This window comes from Stylophora pistillata, chromosome 2 (assembly GCF_964205215.1).
Source record: "Stylophora pistillata chromosome 2, jaStyPist1.2, whole genome shotgun sequence".
Classification (NCBI taxonomy): Eukaryota; Metazoa; Cnidaria; class Anthozoa; order Scleractinia; family Pocilloporidae; genus Stylophora; species Stylophora pistillata.
The window spans coordinates 22,268,829-22,285,548 of NC_142520.1; the positions used below are offsets into that span (position 1 = coordinate 22,268,829).

The 16,720-nt window shown below is 39.0% G+C and overlaps 1 protein-coding gene and 1 pseudogene across 4 annotated transcripts; one reads left to right on the plus strand and one right to left on the minus strand.

Moving 5' to 3' along the window:
• Positions 1–5,305: 5,305 nt before the first annotated feature.
• On the minus strand, positions 5,306–8,987 carry LOC148737788 (uncharacterized). Of its 4 annotated transcripts, none has more exons than XM_088751284.1 (3): positions 8,271–8,662; positions 6,616–6,742; positions 5,306–5,973 (listed from the first exon to the last, which is right to left on the minus strand). In XM_088751284.1, the coding sequence occupies exons 1-3, from the start codon at positions 8,611–8,613 to the stop codon at positions 5,964–5,966; spliced, it is 480 nt and encodes a 159-aa protein (XP_088607410.1). In that variant the 5' UTR covers positions 8,614–8,662; the 3' UTR covers positions 5,306–5,963. The 4 variants fall into 4 exon arrangements, with proteins under 4 accessions (XP_088607410.1, XP_088607408.1, XP_088607409.1 ...); XM_088751282.1 differs by having other exon boundaries at positions 6,603–6,742; positions 8,271–8,660; XM_088751283.1 differs by lacking the exon at positions 6,616–6,742.
• Positions 8,988–9,540: 553 nt separating this feature from the next.
• Positions 9,541–10,955, plus strand: LOC148737789 (uncharacterized; annotated as a pseudogene).
• Positions 10,956–16,720: the final 5,765 nt, after the last annotated feature.

The following is a 16,720-nucleotide window of genomic DNA, read 5'->3' on the forward strand; positions in this document are numbered from 1 at the left end:
TGAGTCACCCTCTTGCGTTTTATTGTTTCCATTGTTTGTCTCACTCTGATGTTTGACTGTTAGGGTCTTTATTTTGATTTTGATATGGGTTATCAAAGAGTTAAGGGTGTGAGTGACCGCAATAACCCAGGTTCGAATCCTGGTCACGACAATTTTTTTTTCCTTTTATTCTAAAATCAACGTTTTTTTGAATATTCATTTTATCTTGAAATCATTTTCCCTAAGAGAGGATTAAACACCATGTTAGGTTTTATTATTTTTTATTGTTTTTACACCATCTTAGATGACCTTAATTTTTTCAAATTATGAAAAATCACGCCCCTATAACCTACGCAATTTAACCCTAAACCAGGATTTATTCAACGCTTTTAATTCCTACATCTCTATACATTTCCTTCTAGTTTTCAAGGGTGGATACTCTATTGTCCTATGGTATGGGTAGTTGCGTGATACTGTGTATCATTCATAAGAAACACTCATATTTCGTCTAGTACTTTGGTTTCTAGAGTGCTCTTATCATTTTCAAGTTCTTCACTCTAAAGACCTTGTATGACAACGTGTTGTGTGACAAATAGCCGTCTTTTGTGAAATATGCAAAAATCTTGCATGTCTATTCTTGTTTACCAAACTTGCGTTTTAAACGACACTCATTTTTTAAACGTAAAAGTCATGCGTCCTGAATAACCTGTACCATATGCGTGCAAAAACCTTTTGGGACTCTTATAAATACAACTTCTGCTCATAATCTTAGTCAGTTAGATTAGTATGTATAACCCACGATACCCAAATGCGTAATATAGGGTCTATTCTCTTTTCCCTGTGTTGTGTGACAGTAAACATTACGTCTACGATAAGAGTGTGTTGGAGTTAATCCCTCCACCATCTTAGATAATTTTGTTCCCATGGTACTTTTTTGTACCATTATTTTTTAAAATGATATGCGTATAAAACACTACACACGAGCCGACGTGAAATCTAACCCTAAAACCCTAGACCCTAACCCTAACCCCTAAAACCCTAATCCTAAACCCTAGACCCTAATCCTAACCCTAAACCCTAGACCTCAATCCTCAGCGCTTTCGCTCAGGTATGTAAGGCATGATGTTTTCACTCAGTTTTGCTGGGGGTCCAAATCCGCTTAGAGGGCGGATTTGGACCGGGGGGTCCACAGAATATTGACCATGACTGGGTCATTTCCGCCAGGCAGTTGAGTCACTTGCACTGATTAGGTCATTTTTGCTAATGGCCACATGTCAGGTTCTGCTGTTTCACAAAGGAAATGTCATTTGAAATGACTGGGTCAACTGAAACAGTTAGGTCACTGTAACCAATTTGGTCCTTTGAGGCAATTCAGTCATTTGAGGCAGTTGGATCATTCGAGGCAGTTTGCTTTAAATGACTGACTGGGTCACTAGAGGCAGTTGGGTCACTAAAAAAAGGGAAAGAAAGAGCCATTTACTATAGTAAATGGCTTTTTCTTTACTATCTTATTGAATATTAATGATTTTTTTATTTGACAGAAAATGAAACTACTTCCTAAAGACATAGTTCCCAATCGTATGTACATCAGGAGTGGAAATAGCATCCAGTGCAGGTGGAGGGTTCATGGAGATCACCGATGTACTCAGTGTATTTTAGTTTAAAGCCTGCCTTTGTTCAACTTCCTTCTAAAAATGGCTGCTTTAAGATACAACTCCTACTTTATAGAGCAAACAGCATCTCAGTGAGCTATACCACTAGTACCCGAAGTTAATATTTGCATCACATACAAGACAGCTTTATTGAGAGCTTCGAACTAAGGCTTCTTGTCCCTCTTTGCTTCATAGAATATTCAGGAAATGACTATTTTATTGAAAATATTCACTTTCTATGATCTTTTCGGATGCTCATTACCATACAGAACAACGAGTAAAATAACGACGTTAGCTCTGTTCGTTTCACCCGACCCTGATTTGAACTGTTGCAAAATGTCCATACAATGTCGCTTTAACGGCTACGCTTAAGCGAAGAAGCTTTCTTTTAATGAAGCATTATGCGGTATTTCTCTGGCTTATTGGAAAGTTATCGCAGAAAAACTTATTAAGGGCGAAATTTACCAGTGCAGTTGACTTGGTAAAGAGACTAATCAGGAAAGAGGGGAGTGGTCTAAAGGAAATGCTTTCCTAGCATTCTTCTCTTTACAACTGTTTTCTTTGATAATGTATGTAACGAATAAAAAATTTTCCTGGTCAAATGCATTTTTTATAGAGAATGTCCTAATTCAAGGGTTAATCAAGCTTTATTGGGATGTAGAAACCACACACTTAAACGCCTGTTTTTTTTTTCTGGCAAAGAGGGTCAGTTTGGCAAGCATTTTTTTTAGGAAAGAAAATTTTTATGTAGGAAAGAAATGAAAGTTACATAGATGAGGACTAACACGCGATGTTGAACCGAAGTAGCCAGAGGTGGGGACAAAGGAAAGGCAACATTTGTACCTTGCAACTGTTTTCATTTGGAGCTAATGTATCATTGCTGTAATCTGCTGCTATTCTTAACAATACGAGTTGGATTCGAAGCATTCATTACACTTGTATTTTAGATTACTCCAAAATATTCCAGAATATTCCGTTCTTTGCATGGGTAGAGAGTCATAATGGTGTATTTCAGGCACCCCTCCCCCTTCTTCAATTTTTAAGAAATCATAACAATTATTACTTCTGTTTGTAGCTAATAAATTGTTGCCCTGATCTCCTGTATTCTCACAAACGCGATATGCATTAGACGCGTTCCTTGCACAAATTTAAAAGGCTCCAAACTTACAGCCACTCCAGCTGGGTATTGTAACTGAAAATGTCTGATGGTAATTTCTTCAACTTGTTGTTCCTCAAGTCCCTACCAAAAATAAATTAAATGTAGGATCAATTGCATGGTATTCGACAAAAAAGTTCAGAAATAAAGTATGCTTGGAAAAGTTGTAATTTTTTAACCTACTGTCATAAGGGACTAAAGTATGCACGTTATCAAACTAATGTTGTCCAAGAAGTCTTGTTTTCTTTTTGGTTTGACATCTAAAGTCCCCGGAGAGGATAAAAAAACTATAATCTGGGAATAAACTAAATGAGCCACACTGGGTATGAGGCGCCAAAGTGGACAAAAATATGAGGCGCCAAAATGGACAAAAATGCCGTTTAGCAATTTTTCTTTCCAATTACATAAATATGTTCTAAACTCAAGATTTTTGTCCTCAGTTTACATATTAGATGCTAACTTAGTGAAATATTTATACTCTTTTTCGCATTTATTTTCTAAACTCTTCAGGACAGGTTAGGTTAAGTTCCAACCAAGGTTTCACAAGCGAAGGGAGTTGGTCGTGATCAGTCGAGTGTTTGTTGAATTTGGCGGAGGCCGTGAGTATTTTCAAGTTTATTGAAGTTAGCGTAGGCCATGAGTATTTTCAAGTTTATCGAAGTTGGTGGAGGCAGCGAGTATTTCTCAATGGTAGTCTGGAAAGTCTGGGATCCTGAATTCCACCGGAATCCCGCCGGAATCCTGCCGGAATTGTTCAACGCCTGTTTTCTCATTTAAACGACTCCGATGGTTTTCCGAAGAGTGTACGAACTCCAAAAATACTCCGATGATTAACCCGAAGATTATTTTATGGTTTCCGAAGCTACCTGGAGGGCTCTGATATTTTGAAGGATCGTTTTTTCAATTCTTCTTTCTTCTTTTTTCAAGATTTTTCGGAAGACTGTACGAGCTCCGAAGTGTACTCCGAAGATTAACCGATACATATCTGAGGGTCTCCGAAGTTACCCGGAGATCCTCGAAGAACAATCGAACCCCCAGCTTAATCTTTTTTTATCTATTTTTTAATTTTATCTTTTGTTTATCTTTAATTATTAACTATCCATTTTTAACGGCCGTGAAACTAAATAATAAACAGCAAATCATTCATCAAATTATAGGTTAATATGGTCAGCGTCCCTATAATCGAGATCTCGATCATTCATTGCAAGGGTACAAAGAAAATATAACAATGTCTAAGTCAGTCTGCCATTTATTCAATTTCAATTCCGGGAAAGCAGTGCTTAACACAAGTGATAAGCTCTTCCGTTAGAGACAGGCCTTTCTCAGTCCTCCTCAACAGACCTTGCAGGTTTTCTCTCGGACTATCGACCGACTATCGACCGACTATCGACCGACTGTCGACCGACTGTCGACCGACTGTCGACCGACATGTCTGTCGCCATGCCGGTCGCCATGTCGGTCGCCATGTCGGTTGCCATGTCGGCCGACACTACCTATAGTAACATTGATCCTTCCAGCTTACCTTTTCCAAGAGCGTACAAGCTCCGGATATAGAAAAAGGATATAGAATATAGACATAGATATAAGAATATAGACATAGGAAAAGGAACTTGCCCAGAATCCCTACATTATAGGGCGAGGGCCAGAATAACAGCGGACGAGGATTCCAAAAAAGAGATTAAAAAAGAAAATCCGTAACAACGCGGAGCAAGAAACAGTAAAGGCGATCATCTGCTGAGGGGCCGTAAGGGGGGGTCACGCGCACAGTTCACGGCAATTAAAAAACGCAAATCACGAAACACGATAATTAATTTTCGAGTTTCACGGTTCACGGAAAATACTTACACATGAGAAAGACTTGTTGCCTTACCCTGTATATATAATATTGTTGACAGTCGTTTTAATGTATTTCAGAAAGAGCTCAACTCGTGATTGTGTCGTGATTGGTAATGTCAGATTCGGTTTCACAGTTTGCTCTGCAGCAGACAGGCAGTCGCTTAAGATTTCAGTCTCTCGTTGAATTCTTCTGAAATCTCTCTGTCACTGTCACACTGTGCCACGTCTCCAAACTCGTTTGCAGACGCCGCTGCCTCAGGGCAATTGTCTTGAAATCTGTAATTGCAAGGTAGTATAAAAAATACACGATCCACTTGACTACTGAAGTCTTAAAAGTTTTAATAACTGATATTATCATTCAATCTTGAAAGTTATCAATTAGAACTGATATTTGTGCACGATCCTTCGCAGTAAAGCACTATTTAAGCAATAGTGAAAATCAGACCTGAAAAAATTCAGGCCTGTACGGGATTCGAACCACTGACCTCTGCGATACTAGTGCAGCGCTCTACCAATTGAGCTAACAAGCCAACTGGGAGCAGGCCATCAAATTAACTCGACATAAACCCGTAGATGATAAATCAAACAACAAATATATGAAATACATATATATGAACTGCGGTTATGAAACGTATATGTGCACGATCCTTCGCAGTAAAATATCTACGGGTTTATGTCGAGTTAATTTGATGACCTGCTCCCAGTTTGCTTGTTAGCTCAATTGGTAGAGCGCTGCACTAGTATCGCAGAGGTCAGTGGTTCGAATCCCGTACAGGCCTGAATTTTTTCAGGTCTGATTTTCACTATTGCTTAAGTAGTGCTTTACTGCGAAGGATCGTGCACATATACGTTTCATAACCGCAGTTCATATATATGTATTTCATATGTTTGTTGTTTAGAACTGATATTATAAATGTGGATTCATCTTGCCTTGTGACTATCGGTGTAACAACAGCTAAATACGCAGTTTTGCAAAAGACCTTAAGATACATCGAGAAGTAAATAGATCAGAGGATCTTTAACAAAAAAAAAGTAAAAGAAATATTTTACTTAGGCTGATGGTGACAGATTGGTTAGTATAATATCACAATCTTACAAATAATGTGAAAGACTCTTACATATTGTCTAACTCTAAATCACGATCACTGTCGTTTCCCGCTGATATTTCTTTAGGTGAACCGACGTTTCACATTCCACTTCCATCACTTTGACTTTCTTGATCTCCTCCGCGGCTTCCACTCTTCTTCAGGAAGGCTTCCATATTTCTTTTCATTCCAGCTATTGTTGCATTGTGTCTCTTGGCATTATCTTCCTCGTTTCGACGGTTTTGACAAGCTGTATTAAAGTGTTCTGTAAGGCAGCAACAAAAATATGACCTCCAGTGATCTTTACTTTTTTTAAGAAAAAAATGAATTTTAAACACCTGCTTTATTCTTTGACAATACAGAAGTTCTCTGGATGGTCTTCTCCAGTGGTTTTCTTTTTAAGTCAGTAAAATTGATGATGATACTTCAAAGTGAAACTTCCGAAGCTTTAAGTAGAAATGTTTCTGCAGACAAGCTTGAAGGATAATGCTCAACATTTTACGTACTTTTCTTAAAGTATCGAGCTTTAGTCTACGGAGTCCTGTCCGTTGGTACAATCTTTAACTTCTGGCAACGACCACACCTTATAGTAAATTCATTGACCGCTGTGCTATTGAACATACTTGCCAGAGCTACAAACACGTTGAAAGGCTAATTCACTAAATACATTAAAGACGATTTAAATAATCATCGTGATCATCATCGTCTCCATCATAGTAATAAAATGGTAAAATTTTAGGAAAAATCATGGCTGTTAATAATAACAAAAATTCTTAACGATTTCTTTTAGTCGCACATAGCCAAATTTAGATCATCCAACAGCTTGGTCTGTCGTTCATTTCGCTCAACACTTTCGCCCTGTTTTAGGTGCTTTACAAGGTGGTCGTCCTCTACCTTTGAAGCTGACCTTTTCCTTCCACCTCTTGGCTTTCGTTTGCTGACTTTGCTCTTTTGCTGTTCTTCGCCACCAGCAACTGTGATATTTATCACCAGGGAATCTTTCGAAAAGACGATTCCCTTTTTAAGAACATTGACTGAAAGAAAATAATGACAATAAAATTAATTAATCAAATAATAATCTTTTGACTGCGTCCTTTTTATCTTTTGTCTATCTACTTTGACATTTATATTGGTGTCATTTTTTCTTGGCAGTTTCAAGCCCCACTCCAGTCTCTTTCGTACGTAGTCCATAAAAATTAAATTTAAGTTGCGTTTAATCGAGAAAAAAATCTGTCCGAATATTCTCTTCCTAGTCTTCCTAGGTTGTTCCTATTCTCAGGTCTTCTCATTATTGTCAACGCGCCCTTTTTGCAAAGCGAGCGATCAAGGATCATCAAGAAATATCTCAGGAGGTGTGTTGAATATCGCCTCTAACGACCCTAACCGAAATCACGGCTCTCATCAATGACTCACTGTCTGTATAATTTCTGAGAAAATTGTCGATTCTTAAGCAAACTTCAAATAAAATATGTAGGGGGACTGAATAAAACTTCTCTAGACTTCTAGTATTGTAAGGGTCTGTTTACATGGAGATAGAGTTACCCTTCTAGAAGGGGCACCCTTTTAGAAGGGTAACCCTTGCATATTGTATTTTCCGGCTTGGTTTACATGAGAGGTAGGGTCACCCTATCTGCTTGGTGGAATAACTCTCCTGCGAGGGCCAACCTTTTGCCATGTAAACACTTGAGGTAGGGTCACCCTCCTAGAAGGCCACTAGGGTCAACTTTTGTGGGTTCAGTTTACTGTCAGATTGCCGCGAAACTCTGTAAAGGCTTCGCGCGCGTATAAGCCCGAGGAATATTTTCGCCGTTCTGTGGTGGCCAAATTGTTCGAAACAGTCGGAGGACAACAGTGTCGACATTTCGAAAAAAGACATAGATGATCATGAATTAGTGGTCGACGAGAGTACCATAGAAAGCCGCTCGACTCGGAAAGATATGGAAGAAGGCTTGCCACGTGAAAAATCAAAGAATTCACAGGGAAAACGAAAAGCGTCCTTCGCCACTGCTCTGTGCGACGAGGATTCCGCCAAATTCTCCCTCGGCGACAAAATGGCTCTCCTTCGTACATGCCTCATTCGTCGTATTGCAACATTGTACTGGGCGACTACCTGTAGCGCCATTCGCTCTTGTCGGCGTTTTTCTATTAGGGGATACGACGGCAAGAACCCACAGCACTGAAAAACCGCAGCCAAAGAGGCAAGCGCAAGGAAAATTGAATTTACCGCCAAAATACTTCGTTTGTCCGCCATTTTGGGTGTTTTGTACTTAGCGACCGCGCAGTTATCTCCCTCGGTGCCAAATTCAATAATCGCGATAGCCCTGCGGACAAGACTTTGCATGTAAAGGGGGGCTATCTTTTTCCCCTTCCAGAAGCATGACCCTCATAAGGGGGTCACCCTATCTCCATGTAAACAGGCCCAAAGAGATGTAAGAAATTTAACGCGAATTAAAACAATTAACACGAAAGTATGGATATCAGATACCTTTCACACGTGACTTTCAAGTAACACGTGTCATAAATTATGATCTCTTATCAAATGTTCATGATGAAAACACTAACCTTGTAAAACTGCAGAATCGACAAAAAGCGGCCTTTTCATGTTCCACTGCGCTTGTGTATTGATTGAGAAAGCTTTACTGCCTTCTGCGCCTTTGGCTAGTCTGCACAGCTTAAGATCAATAGATGACCCTATTCCCCGCTTCTCAGCTTCGGCCTTGAGGCCCGCGTGTTCAACAATATGCCTTTTCAGGGCATCAAGGGAATTATGTTCTCTTTTCAGGGGAATTTTGATCCTTTCCTTTCCCCCAAGAAAACTGAAAGATCCAGGAGATTTGGGATCAACGAAGTAGACAACCCCTTCTAAAACACGTAACGGCTCTTCGCTGACTTCGCTCTTCGACATTGTGGGTCGTGAGAAATGAAGACAAGAGGTCAGACAATGAATGATCTGAAGACCTGATCGTTGGTGTCAAAGATCGCATCAGCTTTATTTTTGGATCAACGGGTCATGCGAAACCCAATTGTTTGGTCACGCAAGCTGAAGAAAACAGACACGGCGATCACCTGGAGAGTTCCTTTGTGGGATCTTCGTAGCCGTTCACGGAAAAAGGGTCGTTTTCGTGTTTGTTATCACGGGTATCGGAAAATTATTTCTCTGTTTCACGTATCACGACAATCATATCATTCACGGTTCACGAATTTTAAAACTTTTAGATTACGGATCACAGAAAATAAATTAGTCCGATCACGTTTCACGTGAAACCCCCTTACGGCCCCTCTGTGCTTCCATGAACATGAAATCGGTGGTTTTAAGACCGAAAAAACGAAAAGAAAACGAGCCAAAACGGCCGGAACACTGAACACTAAGAACTGCAGTACGATCAAATCAGCGCGCGTGGCGCAAGCTGAAAGCAATCAAGACAATGTAACGATCGAGACAGTCAAAAACATAGCTGTTAATCTACAGGAAGAAATCGCTTAGTTGGGCAGTATGATGAAAAGATTAGAAACAGTAGAGAATAAAGAATTTGAAAAGTACACACGTGTATTCTGACTCCCAATACAAACATGGGTCAAAAAACGAATTTCAAAAGGCAAGCGGCTAGCAACTAACAAGCGCAGGGAGCGCAGAGAAGTCAGACGCCAAACACGTTCAATTATCAAAATAGAGGCGAACAAAACGCACATAAAAAACCTTTCAAATAAAGAACTTACAAACGACCAGATTAATTTAATGGCACAAGGGCTTAAACTCATTCCAACACCTGTTACAAAACAAAAACAGAACTGACAACAACTACTGCGTGACTTTTATGAGTTCGCAAGGAGAATGCGTCTGATTTACGTATTCCGAGAGGAGGCCAAAAAAGCCCATCCCTGCCACGTCAAATCTGCATGGCTACCACCAATACAAAAATCAGTCGCCCTTGAAAGCTATTTAGAAGAGGTTAAAAGTGACCTTTTAGAAATAGAAATAACAAAGCCAAAAGATCGTTTGCTTCCGATCGAACGCAAGGCGCTCAGGGCCTTGAAACGCGACTCTGAGATAAACCTCAAAAAGGCCGACAAAGGAACAACAACCGTAGTCATGAACAAACGCGACAAAATTTTTAGAAGGCCAAACTCTACTAGATAAGAAAGATAACTACAGGCCTCTTGCATCACACATGGTTAAAGACACGGACCATAACGTCAGACATCTTATTGCAGACCTCTACAACGGTAATCATATAGACGTAATGACTATAAAATGGCTTCGTCAAACCCCAAATCCGCCTCGAATTCCAGAATTCTACACCCTAACAAAAACACACAAACCTTCCCCGGTCAGCAGACCGATAGTGTCTGGGTGTGATGGTCCTACAGAGAAACTGTCATCATTTGTCGACAAACTCCTTCAGGCGATAGCACAAAAACAAAAGTCGTATCTTAAGGATACTACAGACTTTGTCAATTTCATAGAAAATAGGAAAGTCCCGGAGAACGTAATACTTGTTTCAATGGACGTTACGAGCTTATATACAAATATATCACAAGAAGAGGGAATAGTCACTGTAGGCAGAGCATAGGAAGTATTCTACAGAAACGGAACTCCTATCCCCACACAACGACTAAAACTAGTGCCTAGGCTAATTCTCCAAGAATATTCTTTCCAGTTTCATGGAAAGCACTACCTTTAAACACATGGTACGGCTATGGGCACGAAAATGGCAGTCGCCTTTTCTAATATTTTCATGAACAAGGTAGAGACAGAAATCCTTGACAAAAGCCTTTTCAAACCGTTTGAATGGAAACGTTATACATAGACGACATCTTCTCGCTAAGGAGTACAAACAAAGCAACAATAGAGCGTTTCATCGAAAAAGCAAACAATCATCATCCAACAATAAAATTTACGCCTGAAATTTCCGATAAGGAAACAACGTTCCTGGACACCTACCTCAACAAAGGCGAACATCATTCCTTGATGTGCGTACTCATTTTAAACAAACTGAGACATTTCAGTATACACATTATAGTTCGTGTCACCCACAAGGAGTTAAAAAAGGCTTCATAAAAGGGGAGGCCCCTAGACTTCTCAGAACAAACTCCTCTCAAACAATATTCGAGGAGAAAATTGCAAATTTCAAAGGGCATTTGCTAAAGAGAGGCTACCCAGAGGACCTCATTAACACAACCCTCTCAGAGGTGTATTTCGAAAACAAGAAACTAGCTCTTCAACAGAAACAGAAGACGAACCAATGAATCTTGCCTTTTGTTACATAACATTAACCATCAGGGCCAAACCTAAAGTAAATTCTCATGAGAAACTGGCATTTAATAGAAACACAATTACAACTGAGCGAAATATAAAAAATCCGCCCCTCGTATCTTACAAAAGAGGACGGTCGCTCAAAGACATACCCGTGAGGGCCAAACTTTGAATAGGCTATTCTAAACACGCGCTGGGGGAGTCGTGTAGGCCTGTCGACCCCATTTTACATTGATACATATTTGGGTAGGCTGTGTTGGAAACTAGTAGTTACAATTGTGATTGCGTTACGCGGAAATACCATATTCGTCGATTTTGGTTCAAATTGCAACGAACGTGATCGGAAAGAGTGACGTAGCGGATATATTTGTCAGTTTTAGAAATCACTCTCATAATTAGATAAGACATGTTAACTTCATTGTTCTCTGCGATGGACATGACCTTGACCCTTGCTTGGTTTTGTCATTAGTGGCTAACATCAACCAATCAGATTGTTTAATTAGAATCAAGTATCAAAAAGGCGTTCTCTCCGTTTAGCTGTCAGAGTGGCTCTTTACACACCCGTTGTAACAGAGTGAATACCTGCAAAGATTAAAACAGTTAAACTCAGTGGACTCTGCAGATTGAGATCAGATCGTTAGGGTTAGATCCTCAGTAAACGAGGCAAAGGTTTACGAAAGCTGGAATACGAACAAATGAATCGTTCTCAAGGTTGAAAGTGTCCTCCTAAAACGTGCTTTCGCGCTACTAGAACTTGGGGTGGAAAAACAAGCCTTCAAAAACTCAGGGCTCTCCGGGTAACCATCGAATCCGGAAACCATCCGGAAACCATCGAATAATATCCGGGTAACCTCGGAGACCCTCGGATAGTTGTCGGTTAATCCTCGAAGTACACTCGTACACTCTTCCAAAAAGACTTCAAAAAAGAAAAAAGAAGAATTATTCACTCCTTTATTAGTAGCCGAATAGACTACTAATACTGTAATATTACTACTATTACTACTGTAATAGTCTATTATACGGTGTGTCCAAGTGCCATATTGACAAGTTGCAGAGAAATCAAAACGCAGCCGCCAGACTTGTTGTTATGCAGGGCAAATTTTGCCACATTACACCGGTACTCCATCAGCTGCATTGGCTTCCTGTCTCATTTCGTATTAATTTTAAGGTTCTGCTTTTAACTTTCAAAGCCGTTCGCAAATCCGCACCGTCCTATATCGATGATCTTTTCAAAATGAAGCCTTTAAATTCAACATATGGACTGCGTTCTAATGACGGAATACTACTGTCTTACCCGAATTTAAAAACTTTAAAAACCCTAGGCGACCGTGCTTTCGTTGCTTCGGCGCCGAAACTCTGGAATGATCAACCTTCGGAAATTAGAATGGCTAAATCTGTCGACACTTTTAAAAAACTCTTAAAGACACATTTTTTTAGTAAGGGTTTTTATTCTTAGTTAGCTCAGCTTTTAACATTTTATACTACACATGATGTAACTGGTATCTCTTACAAAGCATTGTTGTAATGATGCAATTAGTATTTATTTTATGCATTGTTGTAATGATGTAATTAGTATTTATTCCATGCATTGTTGTAATGCGCAGTTGATCATCCCGTCATGGAAACTGCGCAATATAAATTCACAATTTTATTTATTTATTAATTTTAATTGAAAAAAACAAGCCTTCAAAAATTCAGGTCTCTCTGGGTAGGGCTCTCTCGGAAACCATCGAATAATCCTCGGGTTAATCATCTGAGCATTTTCGGAGCTCATACACTCTTCGGAAAATCATCGGAGTCGTTTTGGACATGACAGGACGCAAAATGCGTGCACAGTAAGTACCTTCCGTTGTCCTCATACAAAGCCTTAGAAAAGTTTTGTAAGGCTTTGTATGGGGCGACGGGAGGTACTTACAGTGCACACATTTTCCGTCCTGTCATAAAAAAAAAAACAGACGTTGAAAAATTCCGGCGGGTTTAATTCCGGGTTTAATTTCCAGACTACCTTTCACAAGTTTATTGAAGTTGGCGGAGGCCGTGTGTATTTTCAAGTTGATCGAAGTTGGCGGAGGCCGTGAAAGTTTACTGAGTTACGGGCTAGTGAAAAGTTTATCAAGTGAAAACTACGTTCATTTTGAAATAAATCTTCTTATTGCTGTTCCGATAACCCTGCGTTCTGTTTTGACTGCAAATCACCTGTCACTCAAACATCGAACTCGTAACAGATTCCAAATTCCTCTCTTCGTCTTCTAAGAGTTCTCTCATGATCAGAAATTCCCAGTAATTTAGCAATGCTAGCCCAGCGAAGGTGACCTTTTTCGCCACTGCTGCTCACTGGGCATTGGCATCAAATTACATGTAACATTGGATGACATTCTACTAGATATATACACTGTAAGTGTCATTGTCCCTGATTATATGTCCTTGGGCTGACTTTAAGTTGAGAAATGAAAATGTTATTAAACAATATCTCTTATATTACTAATTCTATTCTTCTCATGAGAGTCTCAGATAGGTTTATTCAATTTAAATTGATTCTCTTTTTACCATAGTCACCTTATTTCTTGTAAAATTGAAAGACTCAAGTATCTCTTACGTATATATTTCGTCACAATATATCTGAAGAGTTACTGAGTCGCGTAATTTATTTTCTATTGGTAGAGATATTGGGCTACAGCCTCTTTTCCTTTGAACCTTCCGCCCATGCCTCCTACAAAATACTTTGAATACACAGCAGAAAGAGGATTATCATTCATTTCATGTCTTGTCCTGGTAACCCGTAAAGCCTCTTACCGCGAAAAGGACGCTAGAGAGTTCACGCCGGCAGAATTAAGCGGAAGTGGACGAGTTTCCTCCCCCCTAGGATGGAAGAAATAAGCCTCCAGTGGCTACGCAACTTTTCATCCCGCCTCCTTCCTTCTACCCTAAAACTCGAAGGGTAACTAGGCTAAGAACCTTTGGACTGGGTTGATATACATATATCATAACGATTGTCTCATTGACGACTACAAAGTGTGGCCTTATCTATCAACATGCTATTTTTAACAATAGTACTTTTTTTTAACTTTGGTGAATATGTCTGATCATTTCAGTGTAGTAACTGTTACAACTATCTCTTCAACACTTTTGTTTTCCCTGTGCATTGTCCTTTTACATTGCCGGCAGAACTAAAATTAGGAGGAATAGTCTTCACTTTTGACTTACAGAGATCTTAGGTTGGTATTCTTCATGAATATCTCTTTTGGTAAGTCCTCCAACTGGTTGTTGTCCAGGTCCCTGTCAACAAATGATTGCAGTTAGTTTGTGTAATGGGCGTTCAGCTGCATTACTGATATAAATGCATTATGGTTATCATCAATACCTTCAAGTGGTGAGAAATGTTTTGGGTAAGAAGCAAAGCTACTAATACTGCAAGAGATTTCTATTTTGAGCCAAACGTGTCCACTGCATTATTACATTTCGTTGATCATGCGGAGCCGATATATCAGACATCCATCCATGCAACATGTATTAGCCATTGGCCAATCCTATTTTTGAGAATTCACATGGGGTTCGTGCTTTCTTTGGTGGCATTTCCTTTACCATTAAGAAATGAACTGAGGACACAGTCATTTTGTCAAGGAGCATTTGAAATAGCGTAACAATTTTTCGTAAAACGGTGCTGCGCAGTAATGCAAAATTAAATCCTAACCCTGTGGAAAGGAGGCAATTAATTTACAAATGTCTTTCACACGATTTCTATGATGATATTTTGGCCAATTTACGGTAAACGCATACATATTATCTTTCTCGACGGTATAAAGGCATATCGTAGCTTTTCTAGATAGTCTTCAATTCATAGCTTTAAGATTAGCGCAAAAAGGGGGAAATGTCAATTACATCGGCGTCCGTGATTCCCTTGCCCAACATCGCTTTGTGTAGCATAGATTTGCATGTTAATTAGAAGCGTGTTTGAATTACCACGAAACAATTTAACTGAGAATAATTCGCATACTAATTACACGTATTTTTTGCAATTGCCATGTATTTTCTGACTGAGGATAGGATAATTTATCATTCTTATGAGCAAAGTTTTTTAAAACTTGGCATGAAAAGAATATTATTAGAGTACTTTATTTTTTAAAATAGAATGTAATAAGAATATTAGAACATCTAACATACTTTTCAATTAGAATAATATTTCTGTACTTGTAACGCATTTTCTTTGCAATTAGAATGCAACTGAAGAGTTTAGAAAATAAATGCGAAAAAGAGCATAAATATTTCATTAAGTTAGTATCTAATATGTAAACTGACGACAAAAATCTTGAGTTTAGAACATATTTATGTAATTGGAAAGAAAAATTGCTAAACGGCATTTTTGTCCATTTCGGCACCTCGTACACTGTTTTTTTTTTTTTTTTTATCAATTCATTTATATAAACATATATTTTTAGATATATTCTTTTTAAATGCTTTTTCTTCCTCCTCTCATCACCTATCATCGTAATATTACAATCTCTTGGTAATATAATGAGCTTTACAATATACATTGTCATGTACTATAGTTTTCGTAACAAGCCGGGCGACTCTGACAAGATGATAAGGGTTGGGTAAATAAACAAGAAATGTTGGAATAATCACATAAAGTGTCTCTATATATTGTTGAAGATTAAAGAAACCTGTTCCTTTGTGCAAGCACATATTCACATGCTACGTTCGGGCCTATATCTTAGGTAGTGACAGGAAATACAATCTGTATTATATTTTGCTTGAAAAAATTAGTCGAAAGTTGTATAAGGCAAACGTTGCATATTTTATTTTACCTCCGCGAAAGGGACGCGAAATACTTTATTCCAACGGGTTATTATTCAGACTTACTTAGAAACGTAACAACAGAACAAGAAGTTAATATTTTCCGAGAGATAAAAGGATCATCTGCTAGCATACAAAATTTAAAGCGGTATTGCATCGCGTTGTAGCGTACGAAGTTGCCGAAGCTGCCTAATTTTTCATTGCTTTTAGGGCGAGACAACAACGGCCATTTGGGCGTATTTTGAACTTTTCGATTATTCGGAGGAAAAAAAGTACGATAAAACTTTTTGATATAATCTTCGAGAAAGGTTCATCAAATGGGTCCTTTAGAAAATATAAAACGAGTTACGAAATTTTGTAACTGCCGGTGGATTCTCGATATTTATGGTCAGTGGCTCTTAAGGTTTCTATTCTCTGCTAGGATCAGGACTTTAATTTAGTCTCCAAACCTCATCGTTGAAGTCCTCTGTTTGCTACCGCACAACAAAGTATTAATTTGACTTCTTCTGCTCTGTTCCATGACTTGATAATAATGTATATTATAAAAAAAAACGAGTATGATTAAACTGGAAGTATTTTACTATCACAAAGTTCTTAAAACGATCGGTAGACTTTTTTGAGTGATAGTGAGTACGATTTGATCTTAAATTGTAGCGGTCTGAAGATTTACGAACGTCGGCATACATTACAGTATATAGGGGGTCGTCATTATGAATACGACTTATTAAGGATTCACAGGCAGCACTACGGCGTGCATCAAGGGTTTCAATACCAGCTAGCATTAGGGCATCTGAGTACGAATGACCTGGCCAAATAATGGCGAGAGCACGCCTATGCACTGACTCTAAGGTCTTAGATGAGTAGGACGGTAAATTGGCAAATGCAGTAGAGACGTACTCAAGTATGGAGCTGCCTTAAAGCAAACAACCGTCTGTTAGCCTTCTTCAGCAGGTGGTCAACATGC